This window comes from Microtus oregoni, unplaced genomic scaffold (genome assembly GCF_018167655.1).
Source record: "Microtus oregoni isolate MIOR12 unplaced genomic scaffold, Mior012 000015F_ref0000493, whole genome shotgun sequence".
In the NCBI taxonomy this organism is placed as follows: Eukaryota; Metazoa; Chordata; class Mammalia; order Rodentia; family Cricetidae; genus Microtus; species Microtus oregoni.
This window is the reverse complement of record NW_024543074.1, coordinates 18252313-18271003: the sequence shown is the minus strand read 5'-3', so window position 1 is coordinate 18271003 and position 18691 is coordinate 18252313. Positions and strand designations below refer to the sequence as shown.

Sequence of the window (18691 nt, the reverse complement as noted above, 5' to 3'; positions counted from 1 at the left end):
TAATTAAGTTGCTTTCCTTATTGGTCTTTTAATTGAAATCCTTTATCTTACCAATTAATGATCCTCTTGATGTAAAAAGATTATGCATGCATCATTTTAGGTACACTGTCACCAACAAGCTGAATCTATATACATCAGTGTCTCTCTAGTTCAGGAATGATGAGTGATTTCAATTGTATCTGATCCTTTTGGCCAGAGTGCTATGACATGGGATTGTACTTGGCCTCCATCAACCACACCTTGGTGGGGATTCTGAAGAGGGATTCTGAAGACTACTTTGCAATCTGTAGGAGCGGAAGGGAGTCTAATCCAGGACATACAGGAGGCAGCAAATAACTCATATGGAAGCACACACACATGTGCACATGCTGGGGAAGTCCTATCAATGCTCTGTGCCTCTTCACCTGAACATGGGGTCTTAATACTGCATCATAGAAAGGATAACAAAATTACTGAAACTTCTATATGGAGAATATTGAACTAGTGCACACAGAAAATAACTCTTTAAACTGTTATTTTGAATGCAGTATGGCTCAGGAATCTCTTGTATCTTATGTCTTCTCTCACTTCCTGTACTACAGCATCCACAGGCACAATTCCTAGAGTACCTGGAAAGGCTTCCCACTTCTTCCCATTTCAGTTTGCTTAAAGATTATTTTCATTCCTCTCCCCGCCCTCTGTGTGTATGCCATGTGTGTTCAGTTGCCTACACAGACCAGAAGAGCGCATACAATCCCCTGAAGTTGGACTTACAGGGGGTTATGAGTCACCAAACACGTGTGCTGGGAACCACACTCGGGTTCTCTGGGAGAGAATCAAGTGCTCTCAATCACTGAGCCATCTTGATAACCCTTTGAGTAGCTCTTGAACCATCACCTGCTTCCCTTTCCCATCCTTGTCTGGGTTCAGGCTCTCATAGTTTCTCAGCATGCCACAGCAGCAGCCTTTTAACTGCTTTTCCTGTCTCCAGTTTTAACTTGTCCAGTTCCCTCGTCAGCAATCATTTATAGAACACTTACTGTATGGAGGGAAGTGTTCTGGGGTTAAAGTCCATGTTCTAGTGGGGAGACAGATTTTAGACAACCATACCACACGTCAGGTGGAAGTGAAGAATAGAATAATAGGAAAGGCACAGAGAGGGACAGCATGGAGCTGAAGGCATCACTTTGGGGTACCCCTTGAGGAAAGATATGAGGAGTCCACGAAGTTGTCTGAGAAGCAATTCTGCAAGAATGAACAGGAAGAGCAGAGCCAACATTGAGGCCCTGAATGCTGTCTTCCTCTTGTTCCTCTGACTTCTTTAGTATTGTCAGTTTGCAAGAAGCTTAAAAGCAGCTTATGGTGGGTCAGCACTTTAGCCATGCTATGGACTTCACATATGCTATTTCCTGTGTGCTTACACATATCTACTTAGGGTGTTGTTATTTGACCATGACCAGTATACTTCACATATCCTAATAGCTGTGTTCCCAGACCCCACTGGATATAATTTCATCTTCTTTATGTACTAAAATGGTCTTCAAATGCAAATAGGGCATTTTCATAACTCCTCCAACTTTGTGAAAAGCTAGGATCTGAAATGTCAAGGATACTGGAGAGCAAGGATGGAAAGGCAGAGGCTGAAACAGGAAAATGGATGCTTTCTCCACCAAAGTCCAATGAGCAATTAGCAAAGTGGGGAAAGACACTGGTCAGTTGTGCTTCCTCTGCTGGGCATTCCCTCAACCGTGGTACACAGGAAAGATGTCTCTGGGTAGGTACAATTCCAATAAACTAGAACCTTTTTAATGTCTGTTATTTAGAAGGTCAGGTTTTTTTCTGTAATGCAGTTAAACTTCATTGCAATAGTTTTGTGCAAATGAAGTTCATTTTTGATCCAAACAAAAACAGAGAAATTCATTCACCAGATGCCTATCTAGGGTCAAAGTTCAGGACAAGCATTGCTCTCTGCCCCCGGACTAGGGTGGAGTGGACGCCAAGTGAGATGATATACACATTGTTATTATAAAGGATGGGACCATTGATTGATTGATTGACTGAGTGTTTCTATGTGGACCAGGTTGGTCTCCAACTACTGATGCTCCTGCTGAGCTTCCACAGGGCTGGAGTTGCAGGTGTGAACCACAATGTCTGGCTTACATTACTCTTGTTTAAAGAAGATCTTTTCACACAAAACTGACTTTGAACTTCAAGGAGATTTAACTTTTGACACAGACCATAGATCGTGTGATAGTTCAGGTCAGCAATTCCAGTACTTGGGAGGCTGAGGCGAGAGGATTTTAAATTCGAAGGCAGTTTGTGGTACATAGTGAGTTCAAGACCAGCCTGACCTAAAAAGCAAAATCTTGTTTCAAACATATCCATCGCTGTTTCCTTCTTCCTTAATCTATTTGGGCAGCTATGGAAACACCCAAATTGGGTGTTTTATAAACAGTGTGACTTTATCCCTCACAGTTCTAGGTGTTAGGAGTTAGGCAGTGGATGTCCAGACAGTCTTTGGGCATCAGACTGCTGACTTCAGATGTCCTTGTGTGGTAAAAGTGTGAGGGTCACTCTAGCCCTGATATAAGATCATTAATCTTGTGAGGGTAGAGTCCTCCAAGGGCCCCACTGCCTAATGTTATCACCTTGGGACTTGGGATGTGACCACAGAAAGTTTGGAGAAACAGACCATTATACTTGCTCTGTTTTTTTCTCTTACATAGACATTTACACATATATCAATGGACTGAATCCATTTTGGAGACAAATCCAAACTTTCAACAAATGTTTCCTCAAGAAATAGAGCATTGAACAACCCCCCAACAAAAAACAAAAAGGGCTAGGTATGACAGCACATGTCTTTAATTCTAGCACTTTAGAAGCAGAGGCAAGTGGATCTCAAGAGCTTGAGGACAGCCAGGGCTAAGTAATAAGATGCTGTCTCAAAAATTAAAAAAATGAAACAAAACAAAAAATAACTTTTTCATTAAAAAGTAAAGAGCCATAGCAGCAACAGTGAGAAATATGGGGAGTAGAACAGGCATGCTGTAACAGGCCATAAGGATGTTTTCCAGTTCTGTGTGTATGTGGGTAACCAAACATCAAGGTGGAAGTCCCCTTGATTACCAAGACTGGCACCTGAGACTGGAAGGAAGCTGCCTAGGTGAACTTTTTGGAGCGGTCTTTACCTTGCACTAGCTCCTGTTCCTCTCCTTCATCTCTTAGTAACATCCCTGTTACTGCCTAGAAGATCCTTCTGTCCCATCACTCCTTCACGCTGTTTTTGGGGCTAAAAAGCTATATATAAAAATGCTTTGATCATTTCTTCACTCGACTCTTGTAAAAATTTCCACGTATGGGGAAACACAGCAGAATGAGTATGTGTTTCTCTTGTTAATCAGTGTTTGTATTAGTTGGGTCCCCATGGCCATCCAAAGAGCAGACATATGAATAAAGCAAAGTACAGAGAACCTCCCTCCCTCTTTGCTTGCCTGAGACATCTGATTTCATCAGCATCCAGTAGAACCTGGGTATTGGGATTTTTTTTTAATTTATTTATTTATTAAGGATTTCTGCCTCGTCCCCGCAACCGCTTCCCATTTTCCTCCCCCTCCCCCGATCAAGTCCCCCTCCCTCATCTGCTCGAAGAGCAATCAGGGTTCCCTGACCTGTGGGAAGCCCAAGGACTGCCCACCTCTATCCAGGTCTCTTAAGGTGAGCATCCAAACTGCCTAGGCTCCCACAAAGCCAGTACGTGCAGTAGGATCAAAAACCCACTGCAATTGTTCTTGAATTCTCAGTATTCCTCCACTAGAAGTGTTGGATGTAGCCCATGATAGAGCATTTCAGCATCCCTGAGGCTCAGAGTTCAATTCCCAACAAAACCTCCAAACTCCACAAACTATTCTAGTGTGTGGCTAAGGGTCCTAAGAACCCCAAGTCAGAACTGAAACAGCCAAATTAAAATCTCTAGGGATCAGATTAGTACTGAAAGGACTGTCTTCCAGAGCAGCGCCCTTTCTCACAGGGTTTGTCTATGGAAATATGGGACTGCATGAGCACAAGGGTAATGAGGCAGCTCTCCTCAAAGGTGCTGCTATATTTCCTCCAACAGATATGAAGCAAGTGTTTTCTTTTTCTCTTTTTACACTAATGAACCATTCCTTGGACCTGCTGATATGCAGAACAGGGCTGATATGTGAGCTAGGTTCTCCAGTTTTCAGAGGTCTTACTAGTAAATTTCCTTAACAGGTTAAGATGAAATGTTTTAGAAAGCAACCATTAATAATATAAGGAAGACTTTTATAAGTGAACAAGGACAATGCAAGGAGATAGAGGTCGACACAGGGCACAGCCAGAAGAAGCTGAATTTTGTACTTAACCTGGGGTGTGAGGTCAGAAACACTGTACCAAAAGCCCACACCAATGACCACTTTCTGTGAACTGATATCTTCACTTACGAAAGGTGCTTTTTGCAGCACAGGCTTCTAAGATGAAGATATAGCAGAGTTAAGCTACTAAAGTTATTAGCTATGTGACAGAGACTAGTTTCATTATTTTTTGATTTTGAAAATAAAATATTTGGGCTGTGGCTATAGCTTAGTAATGTGCAAAAGACCCTGGTTTTGATTTCCAGTACCGTTCCAAAGAGATTTTAGTTTTGTGTGCTCTTCATAAATGGGAGGCAGCAGGTAGCAGGGGCTGGATGCAAGGGTGACCAGATGTGGGTGTGAAGTCCAGCTCCATTGTTTGGGAGCTTGGAGGTCTTGGTTGGGCTGCTTTACTTTTCTGAATGCAACTTTCTTCTTGAGAACAAGATACTATAGTGACTGCACCCAAGGGCTACTGGGCATGCGTCCCAGGCACTGTGCTGCACTAGCTGGTGTGTATCTCTGCTTCTCCCACAGGTGCAGGAGGTGCCATAGGCAGACTGCATGGAGCACTCTTGCATTGTTAGTGTTGGCAAATGCATGCCATAGAGAAGCTGCTCAAAAAGGCTTAATGCATAGAAGAAAGCTCTGATGAGACAGTTGCTTATTTCTTTTTATGGTGCTGGGGATGGAACCTAGGGCTTCATATATGCCAGGCCAGTGCCTTACCATCGAGCTACATCCTCAGTCCCTAATAAGACAGTTGTATAAAGTAAGCCTATAACTGACTCAGTACGGTGAGTCTATTTCACAAATGCAGAAATCTGTTTATATATATATATGTCTCTATTTAGGGCTTTGTTTTGAGAGGATCTGACTTTCAGCAATCTGGTCTCTGGAAAATAAGTGGTGGTTGCTTACTTTCTTACACTTTAGCTCTTAAAAGGCTTCACATTTCTTTAACAAGATGGCATTTTTTTTTTTTAAATCGAAATCTTGCCTGAATGATTTTTGCTTTCAGACACTGCATTGAGATATCTTTGAAATCTGAAATTGGCTTTCCAGGTCTAGTACTTATGAAGATGGACTCTTCCTGGTTTTTGAAAGAGACTATTGCTTGATTTGCTTCCTACTGTTTTGCATAAGTTGTGATGGCTAATGAACATAACAAAAGGCGTGTACTCCTGCAAATGCCAGGAAAACAATTGGCAGAGAAGCTCTGCCTATGCGCCTCTCTCTCTCTCTTTCTGTCCCCATCAATAAAAACTGAGAGAGAACATGTCTCAGATACTACATTTGAAGGAAGATTTTTAAATGCCTAGGCCTGAATTCAGCAATAGAATCACTGAGTGCTGAAACTACAACAGCAGAAAGACCACTTTCTCACTAGCGTGATAATAAGAAAAAAAAAATCCTGAAAAATTCATTTGAAACCTTAGCACCTATATTTTTCCAAATTTATTTCCAATATAGACAGAAATTTCCGAATTATCTAATTTTGCTAAGCAGTTTCTTTGTTACAACAGGCAGAAATATAAATATTTGCACAAGACGTTCAAAATAATGGAGCTCTCAGGGCTTGCAGAGAATTAATTAGGAAGGTAGATTTATTACCTAAATAAATAAATAAACCCGAGTGCTACTCAGAGTGTGACATTAAGGGATTATAAACTTCCATTAAAGAGGACTAATATATAGTGTTTTAAAGGCTTGAGGGGGATCTAGAAGGAGAAGGCTAGCATACGCCAGCTCAGGCAGTGCCAGACAACAGCTGATTGCCTCTGTTGGGGTTACTATGGAAACGCCTTCCCTTGGGACACTGCCAGGAGGAGAGGGTGCTTTAGAAATGGTGGTGGAGAGCAGAGCAGGCTGGTGGATAGATTTCAACAAGGCTCACCTCCTGTACACGTTAAAAGGACAATCAATCTCCCAAACAGAAGGAAATCTTTCTAGCAAGCCACGTCAAACAGAGTAATAAAGCATGGAGCCCGGCGTAATTATAGCCCATTGAGCTCTACGGAACCTGCACATCAGTTCAGATAATTGTCCCTTTCCTCTTCCCTGTTTGTTTTGTATTTCACACAGAACCAAAGGAGGGATGAGCGTAATTAATTGGCTTCTTCCTTAACCCTCAAGCCTATACTGATAAAAGGGTCTATATCAAAACAACATTAATGGGCAGAGTCAAACATTTTCAGACTAATTCACCAGGCAAAACTAACATTCACCAACAAAAGGAGGGCGAAAGAATTTCCGTGGCACTCAGGCCAAGTGTTTCAGCTTATTCAAAAGCAGCAAGCAGATTTAATGCTTATGTAAATTACGCTTAATCTCGGCAACCTCCTTCCCGAGCGCTGGTCTGGGTGCACCAGTGTCTACATGAACCTGAATGGCAGAAGCATTTATTTATTTACTTAAACAACATGCCATAGCCACGGAGAGCAATCTTTTCCATCAACTTAACCTTGATTTCCCAGGATAATTCTCAGAGGCAGAGGTGGTGATCAAAGCATTGGACTCAGCATCGCTAACTATACAGGTAATGTAATATCTTTCCTTTGTTCTCCTATCAAATAGCAGCAACCACAAGCCTCTCAGATTCACAAAATCCTCAACTCCTGACTGCACTGTCCCTTGCAAAAATCTGAACCTTTTTGGACAAATGCATTGGAACTAGCGCTCTAATTTGAAAGCACAGTATGCAAATATGGCACAGGAACGTGCCCGCGAGGGAAGATGCTGATTTGATAGCAACACAGATTGCAGCTGGCTGAAACTCTAACCCATGCCTGCAGTGTTTGTGCATACAAAGCCACTTAGCTACTAAAGGAGTCACCTGCAACTTAAATGCTTCTCTCTCAGATCACTTTTACTATTATGTGACTATGTCATTGCGGGGACAGTGTTTGCTGAAAATATTCTCGAGGCTCTGCCATGACGTCCTGTTTTTATCTTTCCTGGGATGATTGACCAGAGCCACTGTTAAATGACAAATCGGTGTACAGTGCTTGCTAGTCAGAGGGGGGGAAAGGTGCCAAATGCATCTTTAAATAAATTTGCTTAGGTTTATAGATAAAAAAAAGTCTTTACCACCTTAATACAAACCAACAGAGAGTAGGGAGGTGGTTCTTGTGGTTAAAGATAGAGACTCAGTGAATACTGAATTATATATTTTAGGGTAATAAAAATACATTATATAGCTATACACATATTAGAATGGTGAAATATCACACAGTGAGAATGTGAAGAAATAGGCACCCTGATTCCGCTTAGAATACAAAACGGCACAGCCATGTTGGAAGAAAACTGGCAGTTCTTACAAAGCTAAGCTGAGTCTTATCTGTGACTGAATAAGTGCACTCCTAGGTATTTATTCAACTGTGTCAAGATAGTAAATGCAAAAATACATTGTGGGATCTCCAAATAATAGAATATACGTATGGTGGTTAGAAAGAAAATGGCCCCCAAAGGGAGTGGAACTATTAGGAGATGTGGCTTTGTTGGAGTGGGTGTAGCCTTGTTGGGGGACACATGTTCCTGTGGGGATGGACTCTGAGGCTTCCTATACTCAGGATACTGCCCAGTTGACTTCCTGTCGCCTGCAAGATGTAGCAGTCTCAGCTCCAGCACTACGTCTGTCTGCACGCTGCCACGCTCCCCGTCATGACGATAATGGACTGAACCTCTGGAACTGTAAGCGAGTCACTCCAATTAAAAGCTTTCTTCAGAGTTGCCATGGTCATGGTGTCTCTTCATAGCCATAGAAAACCCTACCTAAGACAATAGTGAAAAAATAGGAGCCACCGGCCACAGAAAGACACAGGGAGCCCTAAATGCTTATTGCCAAGTGAAGGTCCAACTGGAGAGACAGAACAGTCAGTGGTTCCCAAGGAGTAGAGGAATCAACAGGTCATGCCCGAGACTGCATGTGAGTGTCTGTGCCCCTCCTGACAGGCTTCCCTGTGTCACCAGCTTCAACTCCCCTCTCTTCCTGTGGTGTGGTGAACAAGAGTTAGGTTGGAATGGGGTGAATTCTGTATTGACTTGCAGTACCGTGGATCAATCTAGGCCTCTCACACGCATGTCAAGGACTTTACTATTGAGACACAGCCCCAGCCAGATGCTATGAACGTGAAAGGAAGGGACCTGGGAAATTACTGTAGTAAGAATAGTAATTGGTACAAGGATAACCAGTAGACTGATAGACCATGGTACAGAAACCAGAAAAGGACACGTGGAACACTGAATTTACGGTAGGTGTGACACTAACGAGTACTGAGGAGATGAAATCTCCCCACGGAACACACACACTCCAACACCATAAATCACCATCTGGGAAACAACACCACTAAACGACATATGGCTTTAAGAGGACCTCACAACAGAAATTAAAGCAAGGCTAGTATCACATAAAAAGTAAAATTCAGCTCAAACCATTCTTAAATATGAACATATATAGCCCCAAAGGCATTTAAAAATATTTTAAAACTGAAGCAGTTAAAGGCTCCATATCTAAGAGAGCTAGAACGTGAACAACCTAAAGACAATAAAATACTCAGGCTTAACATTTTGTCATATTTATTTCAAGACCAAAAATAAAACAAAACTTTATGCTACATTTGGAGGTCCCCCTTTGTACCCAGCTTTGGAGGAGGCAGCCACTCCATCGTTCTGAAGTTAGTTCCTCTCAGAAGCAAAGACTGATGAGCAAGCAAGGTTGATCTGGGAGGCCACAGACAATGGCAAGGAAGAGGGACCTAGGTCAGAAGAGAGGCAGCCACTCCTGTGGGCAACTGCAGTTGGCTCTGCGGGGAAGCGCTGGGAGATGATCCTGGTAATGAGAAATGGAGCTGGGGTAGGACACCCCCACACCCATTGCTCACTGCATCTCCATCTATGTGAGGAAGCAGGGGCTCCAGCTGAGGCAGAGGCCTGAGAAAGATGAAGGCTGCTGGAAATTAGGATGGTGTGCGCAAAAATGGCACGGGGATACAAAGTGCCATGGGTGGACCCCTGAGAACATCCGCAACACTGGGGATCCGTCCCTCAGACCTCTACCTTCCTAGAGCAGTAGTTAAATGTCATCAGCTTTATGATAGTATGTTGTTAGTTCCATTGACAATGTTTATGGGAAATGACTATAAATGTAAACTTGTTTTACAGTTTTTATTGATAGTCAATGCAAAAAGGAAGATGGGGGCTAGAGCGACAGCTCAGTGGTTAAGAGCACACACTGCTCTTAACGATCTGAACACACACATCGGTTGGCACACAACTCCCTCTCTGGACTCTGTGGACACCAGGGATGCATATGCACACATTCATACAAAGATACACACTTATACACATACATAAAAAACTCTAAAAATAAAAAAGACATTTCAGTTTAAAGAGTTGTTTAGCTATTTTTTGAATTTATATCATGACCTTGATGGGTTCCCTTTAACAGGAACAAAGGCAAAGAAATAAATCCCATACCATGATTTATTTTTGTTTGGCTTCATACTTCCTTAGACTTTGACAAAGTATAATTTTCTCCCTCGTCTGCCCTCCTCTCCCTCCTACTCTAAGTCTGCAAGCTGTTAGGCTTAAATTGTGGTTGATATATAAGATTGCAGGTCTTGGCTAAGAAGGTTATATACCATCTAAAGTCTTTTCTTAGCTTCAATCCATTGGCCTTTCTATTGAAAAGAAATGAGGTGTACGTGTGTGGTAGGGTGGGGGGGGAGAGGGAAGGGCACCACAGTAAGTCAAATCCCAACCCCAATGACACAGGCTATTCATAAATGCAGGAGTCATTCAGCACAGCCAGGAAAGCTTGGTCCCTTTTGTCCCTTACCAAAGGAGCTCAGAAGTCACAAATTGAAGCCATGAAACAATATGCTTCCTATTTCTTTTTCCAGGGACCAAAGGGACTTAAAATAATCTTTAGTAATACTCCTCACAGACCCTAGCACTGCATAAATGCAGAGTCCCTATTTAAGAACTAGTGGACAGAAAAATTGCCCCACAGAGAAGACCCAGTAGTTTATTAAAAGCTTTCTACAGAATCAGTGCAGACACATGTAAAACTAACACTGTTAAACAGGAAAAAAAAATCTGAGCCAGATGTGGTGGTGTACACTCTGAAGGTTCACATCAACTCACAAGACAAGCAAGACCCTGTGTCAAAAACAACAACAACAAAATGAAATTTCATATTGAGATTCAGGAAGATAACCAACAAATTTCACGTTTCAGAACAAAGTGATTATAGATTTGAAAGCCCAGGTATAATGATGAGCTACAGAGTGGACTCAGATCAGAAATTATACAACCAATAAATTAATGTTGTAAAATATATTGGTAAAAAACTGACTTTTAGGAGCTACACAAATCTCATATTTAAAATAGTAGTAGTTGGGGCTGGGGAGAGGGCTTAGTAGTTAAAAAGAGAGAGAGAGAGAAAATAAGTAAAAGTAGTAACTTTCTACTGATTTTTCTACTTGATTTTTATAGAAGTAGAGCTGGGAGCTAGCTCAGTCAGTACAGTGCCTGCCACACAAGCATATAGACCTGAGTTCAAGCTCCAGAGCTCACATAAAGAAGCTGGGCACAGTGGTGAGCATTTATAATTCCAGCACTGGGGAAGTGGAGATAGGAGGATCCTGGGGGGTTCACTGGTCAGCCAGCCTAGCCTAGTTGGTGAGCTCTAGGTCAGTGAAACTCTCGATGGTTCCTGTGGAATGACACCTGACTTCCACGTGTACCCACATGGACACACATCATTATAAAAGCAAATAAGAAAATGCATCATGTATAAGGACAAGCACATTTGAACAATATGTTACAGTAGGAATAGATGTCACAGAGAGCCGCTGTTAAAAAAATGCTTTAGTCACTCTATCAGAAACTCTGAACCCAGAACAACTTCTCTGTGTGTATGTGTGTGTGGTTTTTGAGGCAGGGTTCCTCTGTGTAACAGCTTTGGCTGTACTGGAACTCCCTTTGTAGACCAGGCTGGCCTCGAACTCACAGAGATTCATCTGCTTCTGCCTCCTGAGTGCTGGGATTAAAGGCTTGTGCCATCATGCTTAGTGCAGAACCATTGCTCTTAGCCTTAAAAATTTTTTTAGTTACTTTATCAGAAACTTGGAATCCTTTTATAGAAAACTGTGCTTTGGTACAACACAAAATTGGTGTAAGATTCCAAGAGACTTGGGATCACCAAAGCCACAGAGGTTGCATGGTTAGCCCATCAGCCTCTGTCTACAAAACAGGAGTCCTTTATTTGATGCATACTTACATTATACAGAGGGATAGTCTTCATCACTTTGTACTGCTTAGTGGGGTCCATTTTATACAGGTGACGGTCAGTGACAAAAATTGCTCTGTCTTCTACCTTACTAAATCGATTCACCTGTAAGAAAACAAACCAATAAACCATAGTAGCTCATAAAAACGTCGTGTTTGGAAATACCTAGGTTCAGAGGTGGGTGAGCATGGGGATGAAATCTCAGTAGAAGGTCATCACAGATGGCTCTATTTCAAAGGAACAGTAGTTTCCAGGTGTGTAGAGTTTGGCAATACAATGTTTAATTACAGGGAAAACACAGCAAATGTAGAATTTGGGGACTAGAAATACGAACTGCAGACCCCTTCAAGGAAGTGAATACAGCTACCCACAGACAGGGAGAAAAGGTTCTGGGAATCAACTGTCTGATAAGGGATTTTTTTTTTATCAGTAATTAACAAATAATTTAATTGATACTGTTTATGCCTGAAGCCCTGGGCTATCATAAGAACCTAAGATTAGTATTTGGTGATGAGAGCAATAAATGAAAATAAAAATTCGAAGAAGACAAGAATGATATTATGAAAATATATACATGTTTCTGCTGAGCGCTACTTTACTAGACAGAAGGTCAGAGACTGCCCTAATTTACAGATACTTTGTTTCCCCAAGAGATAAAATTAACCATGGCAGACTGTACAAATTGTGGCTAGTTATTTGTTAGGATAGTTCAAATAATATTTTAATCTAGATACCTGGATTAACATTTAAAAACAGGTTTATTTATTTATTCATTTATTCAACGTATGCATGTGTGTCTGCGTGAGTTTATTGCACCATGTGGATGCAAGTGCCCTTGAAGGTCAGAGAGTGTTGGTCTGGAATTGGAGGTACAGGCAGCTGTGAGCTGCCTCTGCGCTCTCTCTCCAGCTCCAACATTTTTCTAAACCTGTACAGTGTCAAGCTTTTCACTGGCTGAGAAAGACAAGTAGACAAAACAAAACAAGCACAGGAAGCCTCAACCCCGACGGAAGGCATATTGTGTACACCGTGTCATCATGGCATTCACACAGATTCTCTACATTCTTTGCACACACCCCCAATTCTCACTTAAGATATCGACAAAGAAGTGAGGGGTTAACTGAAAACACTGCTTTGGTAGGATATTCAGATAGCTGCACTAGGGAAGGGCAGGGCAGGGCAGGGCAGGGCAGGGCAGGGCAGGGCAGGGCAGGGCACTACAGATAGAAAGAGTAGCAAAGTAAAATTCAAGCTTGACATGGAAATTTACCTTATCCCCTTTGCCTTGGTTTTAGCCATTAGTCAATTCTCTAAACATTTATTATATAATAAAAGCATATTTTTCAGTCTTCAACATGACAGAAAGTTGTGCCTATGATTAAAATAGAATCTACGTGATAAGCGTATAGTTTGTGTTCTCGGAGGATAACTTTGCATAGCATCTGTTTTTGCCAGGACAGACAACTGGCACTTCCGAGAAGATCTGAAGCACTGAGTGTGGAGATCCACTTAGCTGTTCTGCACAGCACTGGCTTTATGCAGAAGTTTGTGAAAGAAAGGGTTTCATGGTCTGGCTGGCTGGATACGCACTGCAAACGACAGCTCCCACTAGGATATCCACAGCCTAGAAAGTTATTAGAGGTTCTGAGGCTTTTGCATTTAAACAGTATGCTTAGCCCAGCATTGCCACAGTACATTTAATCTATGTAATCCTTTTTAAAACAAATACCTATTAACATTCAATATTCTATAGAAGCCAGTTTGGAGAACATTCACCATCATTTTCATCAACCTTGTATTATGCAGAACATCTAGCAAAGAACCTGAATAAAAGGTAGAAATAATACCCTCATCTTTATGGAGTCATATGGAGGAACAAACAAATGAGGTACAAAAGGATATAATTTTAAAACCCTGTTACCCGATCTGACAAGATCATTTGATCTTGTTGAGACAAAAAGGCCACATGTTCTTCTGATGCTACATGAGTTAATCTAAAAAGAAGGAAAGGAAACCCTCAAAGCAGAGATTGTACTGAAGCTGTTCAGAAATATTTTATATGAACAAAACGCAGTTTCTACAGAGACTAACAAATATTTACCTTCTGTTTCAGCAACTCAAATCATCTTAAAACTTGGATCAGGTAAGTGAGAAAGACATCATGTCTAACAGCAAAAAAAGCTGTAGATTGCTTAACGTGGCTGTATCGACACAGAAAGGAAAACATTCAACATACATAGGTGAATTCCTGCTTAATACCACTACAGAATGGGAACTATTCTTATTTCATATTTATCTTCTCAAAGGAACAGCAAAGCAGGATTGCAGACTCAGAATTAGATAAGACTTCACCTTATTTTTTGGACCCAAAGTTAAAATCCTCACCCTAGGAAAAAACCCCTAGCCTTCTGCTTTCCAGAAGCACTTTAAGGTAGCTGCTCACAGGTTCAGTTGTTTCCACAGGGGGTCAGAGATAAGCTGCGAGGCAGAGCAGAGCAAGCAGAGTGGCGAGAGGAGCCCTACACAGTAGGCTCTCACCTTAAAGAACATGGTATAATAACTGGCGTTAGTGGAAAGCAGCTGCTTCAAAATAACCAAAGCATGAAGAGAAGGGCCTTTTGGAAGTGTATCAAGTTCGCCTTGGTGTACTTTTGGAACTGAAAGATTCTACAGAAGACATTATCTGAGCAAGCATGAAGAAGGGCATTTTTATTTATTTATTTTTTATTTTATTTTATTTTATTTTTTTTTTGGTTTTTCGAGACAGGGTTTCTCTTGTGGCTTTGGAGCCTGTCCTGGAACTAACTCTGTAGACCAGACTGGTCTCGAACTCACAGAGATCCGCCTGCCTCTGCCTCCCGAGTGCTGGGATTAAAGGCATGCGCCACCATCGCCCGGCATTGAAGAAGGGTATTTTATATTAAACTTAGAAATACAGGGCCATCAGTAAGAATTCTTCAGTTTTTATTCATCAGTACCAGGGTGAAAATGTCAGGCATTAAACTGTCCTCCCTGGAATGAGGGGCATCATACCAAGCTTTTCTACAGATGGCCAAATTCTCAGAACCACCTGACTCTCTATTCTGACTGCCAGGTGCCATGCATCAGAAATGGGAGTGGGTAAAACGTACAGGTGCGTTCCTGAGTTGTATCCACAAACAGGAAATATGACTGAAACTTTTTGTGTGAGTGTGTACATCTGGATAGCAAGTCTTCTTCTGATTGTGTCATTAACCTTAGGTGTATTTAATAAAACAGAGTTCCTGAATTTCAGAGTTCAGAACTAGAGTCTGGAGTGTAGAGACCAGCTGATGATACTGCAAACTTTCTAAGTCTGATGTCCTGTTGTTCATAGAATGTTCAAACGCTGACCTCGACACTGCAAAACCTGAAACATTCTGAATGTCATGCCAGAACTCAAGATGTTCAGACTTCACAACATTTCAGGTTCTGAATGTTCAACTTGTATTGTTGTTCCTGGCTCCCAATACAGAGTTCACAAAGCCCTTGAATAGGAATCATGGAGGCCAAGGCATGATTAGAAGGCTGAACTTCCATTCAGCAGCTCTCCTCCCCAGCCACATCGGAGAGAAGAGAAAGGCTAAGGCTAGGGACTACACTAATTACCAGCCAACTATGATTTAAACAATTCTGCCTATGTTATGGAACCTCCATGAACCTTGGAGGTTTGGAGAGCTTCCCGGATGGTGAAAGCTTCCGTGGGGCAAGAGGGCACAACATTTCCTTTCAATTGTGGTAGCCAGACCGTTGACATTTAATATAATGGTCAATAGGGTTAGGTCTAAATTGACCATCTTTCAGCTTATTTATTTGTCCTGTTTATCCTTTGCTTCCAGTCCGACAATTCTCCATTTTTCCTACCACTAAGCCCCACATTCTCACCTCTCAATTTCTTTCTTTTCTAAGATTTATTTTATGCATATGTGTGTTTTGCCTGCATGTGCATATGTATGTGCATCCAATATATGTCTGGTGTCCATGGAGGTCAGAAGAGGGCTCTGGTTATCCTGGAACTGGACTTACAGGCAGTTGTAAGCCACCACCATGTGGGTGCTGGGAATAAACTCTGGTCCTGGAAGAGGAGCAGCAGTGATCTTTAACTACAGAGCCATCTCTCCAGTCAAGTATCTTTCTTGACTCCTTAGCAACAACTAGCTTTGTTACTCTTTTGGTTTTGCCAGGATTTATACAACACAGTTACAATGTGTGATTTTCCTTCCTTCCTTCCTTCCTTCCTTCCTTCCTTCCTTCTTTCCTTCCTTCCTTCCTTTCTAAATAGATTTATTTATATATTTATGTACATGATATTTTTCTGCATGTATGTCTACACACCAGAAGAGGCCATTGGCTTGCAAGGAACTACATTTATAGACAGTTATGAACTGCCATGTGGGTGCTGGGAATTGAACTCAGGACCTCTGGAAGAGAAGCTGGTGCTCTTAACTACTGAGCCATCTCTTCAGCTCCATGATTTTCTACTGATACTATTCTACTCTATGTAGAGCACAAAACCTTATACATTTTCTTTTCTCCTTCCTGCTTGAACATGTCTTCTAACTCTTCCTCAGTACTCACCTTCAGATGTTCCTGGAAAAGTCTTTGTCACTGTAGTTCTTGATATATTTACTGGGCATTCAATTCTAGGTTAACTGTTCTTTCTTCAATACTTCAGACCCCCCTCCCTTCCTCTTTCTATATCCATCCTCCCTCCTTTCTTCCCTCTCTCTTTAAAGACAGCACCAGGGTCTTCAAGTCTATTTACATGGGTGCCACATGAAGATAGATAGCCGTAAGATCTTTTTTTTAATGCTTTCTTTAAATTACATCTTGCTGTTTTATGCGTGTTTAGTTTTGGGTAGTTTTATTGCTATCTCTTCAAATTCCGTGAGTTTTCTTTTAAAGAAATTGTCAGTCTATTTTTCTTGTGTGTGCCTGTGCCAAGGTGCACATGTGGGCACTGGAGGACATCTCTGTGGAGTCCTTCATCTCCTTTCACACCAGGATTGGGCAGCAAACACCTTTCCTAGCTGAGCCATTTCAAACCCACTCATCTTTCTTCTGCAGGGTCTAATATACTGTTAATTCTATTGATTGCATTTTTCTTTCATATTTTTTACGTTTGTAAGTTCAATTATAAGTCATTTAAAAGTCTTCAAGGTATTTATTAAACATGTACAATTTTTCCTCTAGCTTTTGGAATATATAAAATAAAATGTCAATAATTGCCTTAATGATCTGGTCTGTGCCTTTTTGGATGACTGAATTCAAGGTCTTGTTTGTAAGCTTGTTGATGGATGTCATGCACTCTGACTTTTACCTCTGAATGCTGGATATTCTATAAAAGCTTTGGAACTTTTCCTCATGTGGTATTAGGCCATTTAGAGACCTTTGACCCTTTCCAGAAGTGCTTTTCAGGTTTGTTCAAGAGGACAAGAAGGGCTAATCGTTTTCCGTACTGCTGCAGGTTCTTGTTAGTGCTCTCTCTGGTGCTCCTGAGGTCTCTAGTCTGGATGCAGAGTTCAGGCTCGGTGTGACCTAACTGAGCACCAGCACTGTGACCTCCTCCCCTTTGGGGGTGGTAGTCCTTGCCCAACCTATAGTGGTTTCCTCTGTACATGTCTGAGCAGTATACCTGATGTCTGAACCAGACCCTCCAAAGATCCCAGGAATTCTTTTCATGCAGCCTTGTCTTTTCTTCTACTCTGTCCTCTGGAGGTCTGTCTCAGTCCTTTCTAATTCTCATCCATGGACCGCCCTGGGACACTGGCTTCTAATGTGGCCACTCTCTTTACTTTGCCCCATTTCTTCTGTGGTGTGGGGGATGGAATGTAGCCTTGCACACACTGAGCTAGCCCTCTGCCACTGCTACATCCCAGCTCATCTCACCTCTTCTTGTATTTCAGGGATCTTTGCTTCTTCCTTACTGATATTCACTATCTTAAACACTGTTGTTTAATACTTCTTGTCCCTTCTCTTCCCACATGTCTGTTTATTTAAAATGGCCACACTGTAGCCTTACTGTGTACGGTCACAATTTACTAAACCAACTTTTATTAGCCACTAGTAGAACTCATATCCGTAGAAATATACTTGAAAGGTAAATCTGAGTTGTCGAGTTTTGGAGTAATCAGGTGTGAACATTTAACATTTTGATAGCTCTGTCCAATTGCCCACTCAAAACTATCTTATACTCCAGGCAACAGTGTTCCCCTAAATCCCTGCAAACACTCCTTACTAACAATATTTCAAAGTGCCAGACTTAGAGCTGGAAAACCATATTTTATTTCTCTGATCTAAATCATATACTGGAACTAAATATTTTTCTTAAGATTTGAAACGAAGTGTTTGTTCTGAGATCCTTGCTAACTTTTTAGATTTCTTCTTTGTATGGTGTCTTTATTTACAATAGTATCTTTTGTTATGCTAATGCATGGCTTCATTAATATATGGAACTGTATTGGGATTACTTTACAAACTTCTTTATAATTACTCTAATTTCTTCTATTTTAAAATTATAAAATTATGTGTCTGCATGTGTGACCATGTATGGTATGTGTCTATGAGTGCAGGAGCCCATGAAGGCCAGTGGCATCAGATGCCCCGGAAGTTGGAATTACAGGTGATGGTGAGCTGCCTGACATAGGTGCTGAGAACCAAACTCAGGTTCTCTGGAAGAGCAGCAAATGTCTAAACTGCTGAGCCATTTCTCCATCCCCTCCAAATCTAGTTTTTAAAGTAGCAATGACACTTGTGTAAAAGGCAGTAAATAATAAAGAGCAGACTGGTAGTGATATGGGATCCCCTCTGTATGCTGTGAATATATTTTATTACTATTGTCTAATATAGAAGCTGCTTTGGCCTATAGCAGGGCAAAATAAGCCAAGGTTGGAAATCTGAACAGATTATATATATATATATATATATATATATATATATATATATATATATGTAGAGAGAGTAGGCAAAGTCAAAGAGATGCCATGTAGCTGCTAAAGGAGAAATATGCCAAAACCTTACCAGTAAG

General features: G+C 41.4%; 1 protein-coding gene across 1 annotated transcript in view; it reads right to left on the bottom strand.

The window, feature by feature from the left end:
* Window positions 1–18691, bottom strand: part of Myo1d (myosin ID) — a 290093-nt gene that overhangs the window by 91522 nt on the left and 179880 nt on the right. Inside the window, exon 20 of the mRNA XM_041665567.1 lies at window positions 11638–11751. Within this exon, the coding sequence (XP_041521501.1) occupies window positions 11638–11751 (114 nt within the window). The remainder of the gene's footprint in view (window positions 1–11637; window positions 11752–18691) is intronic.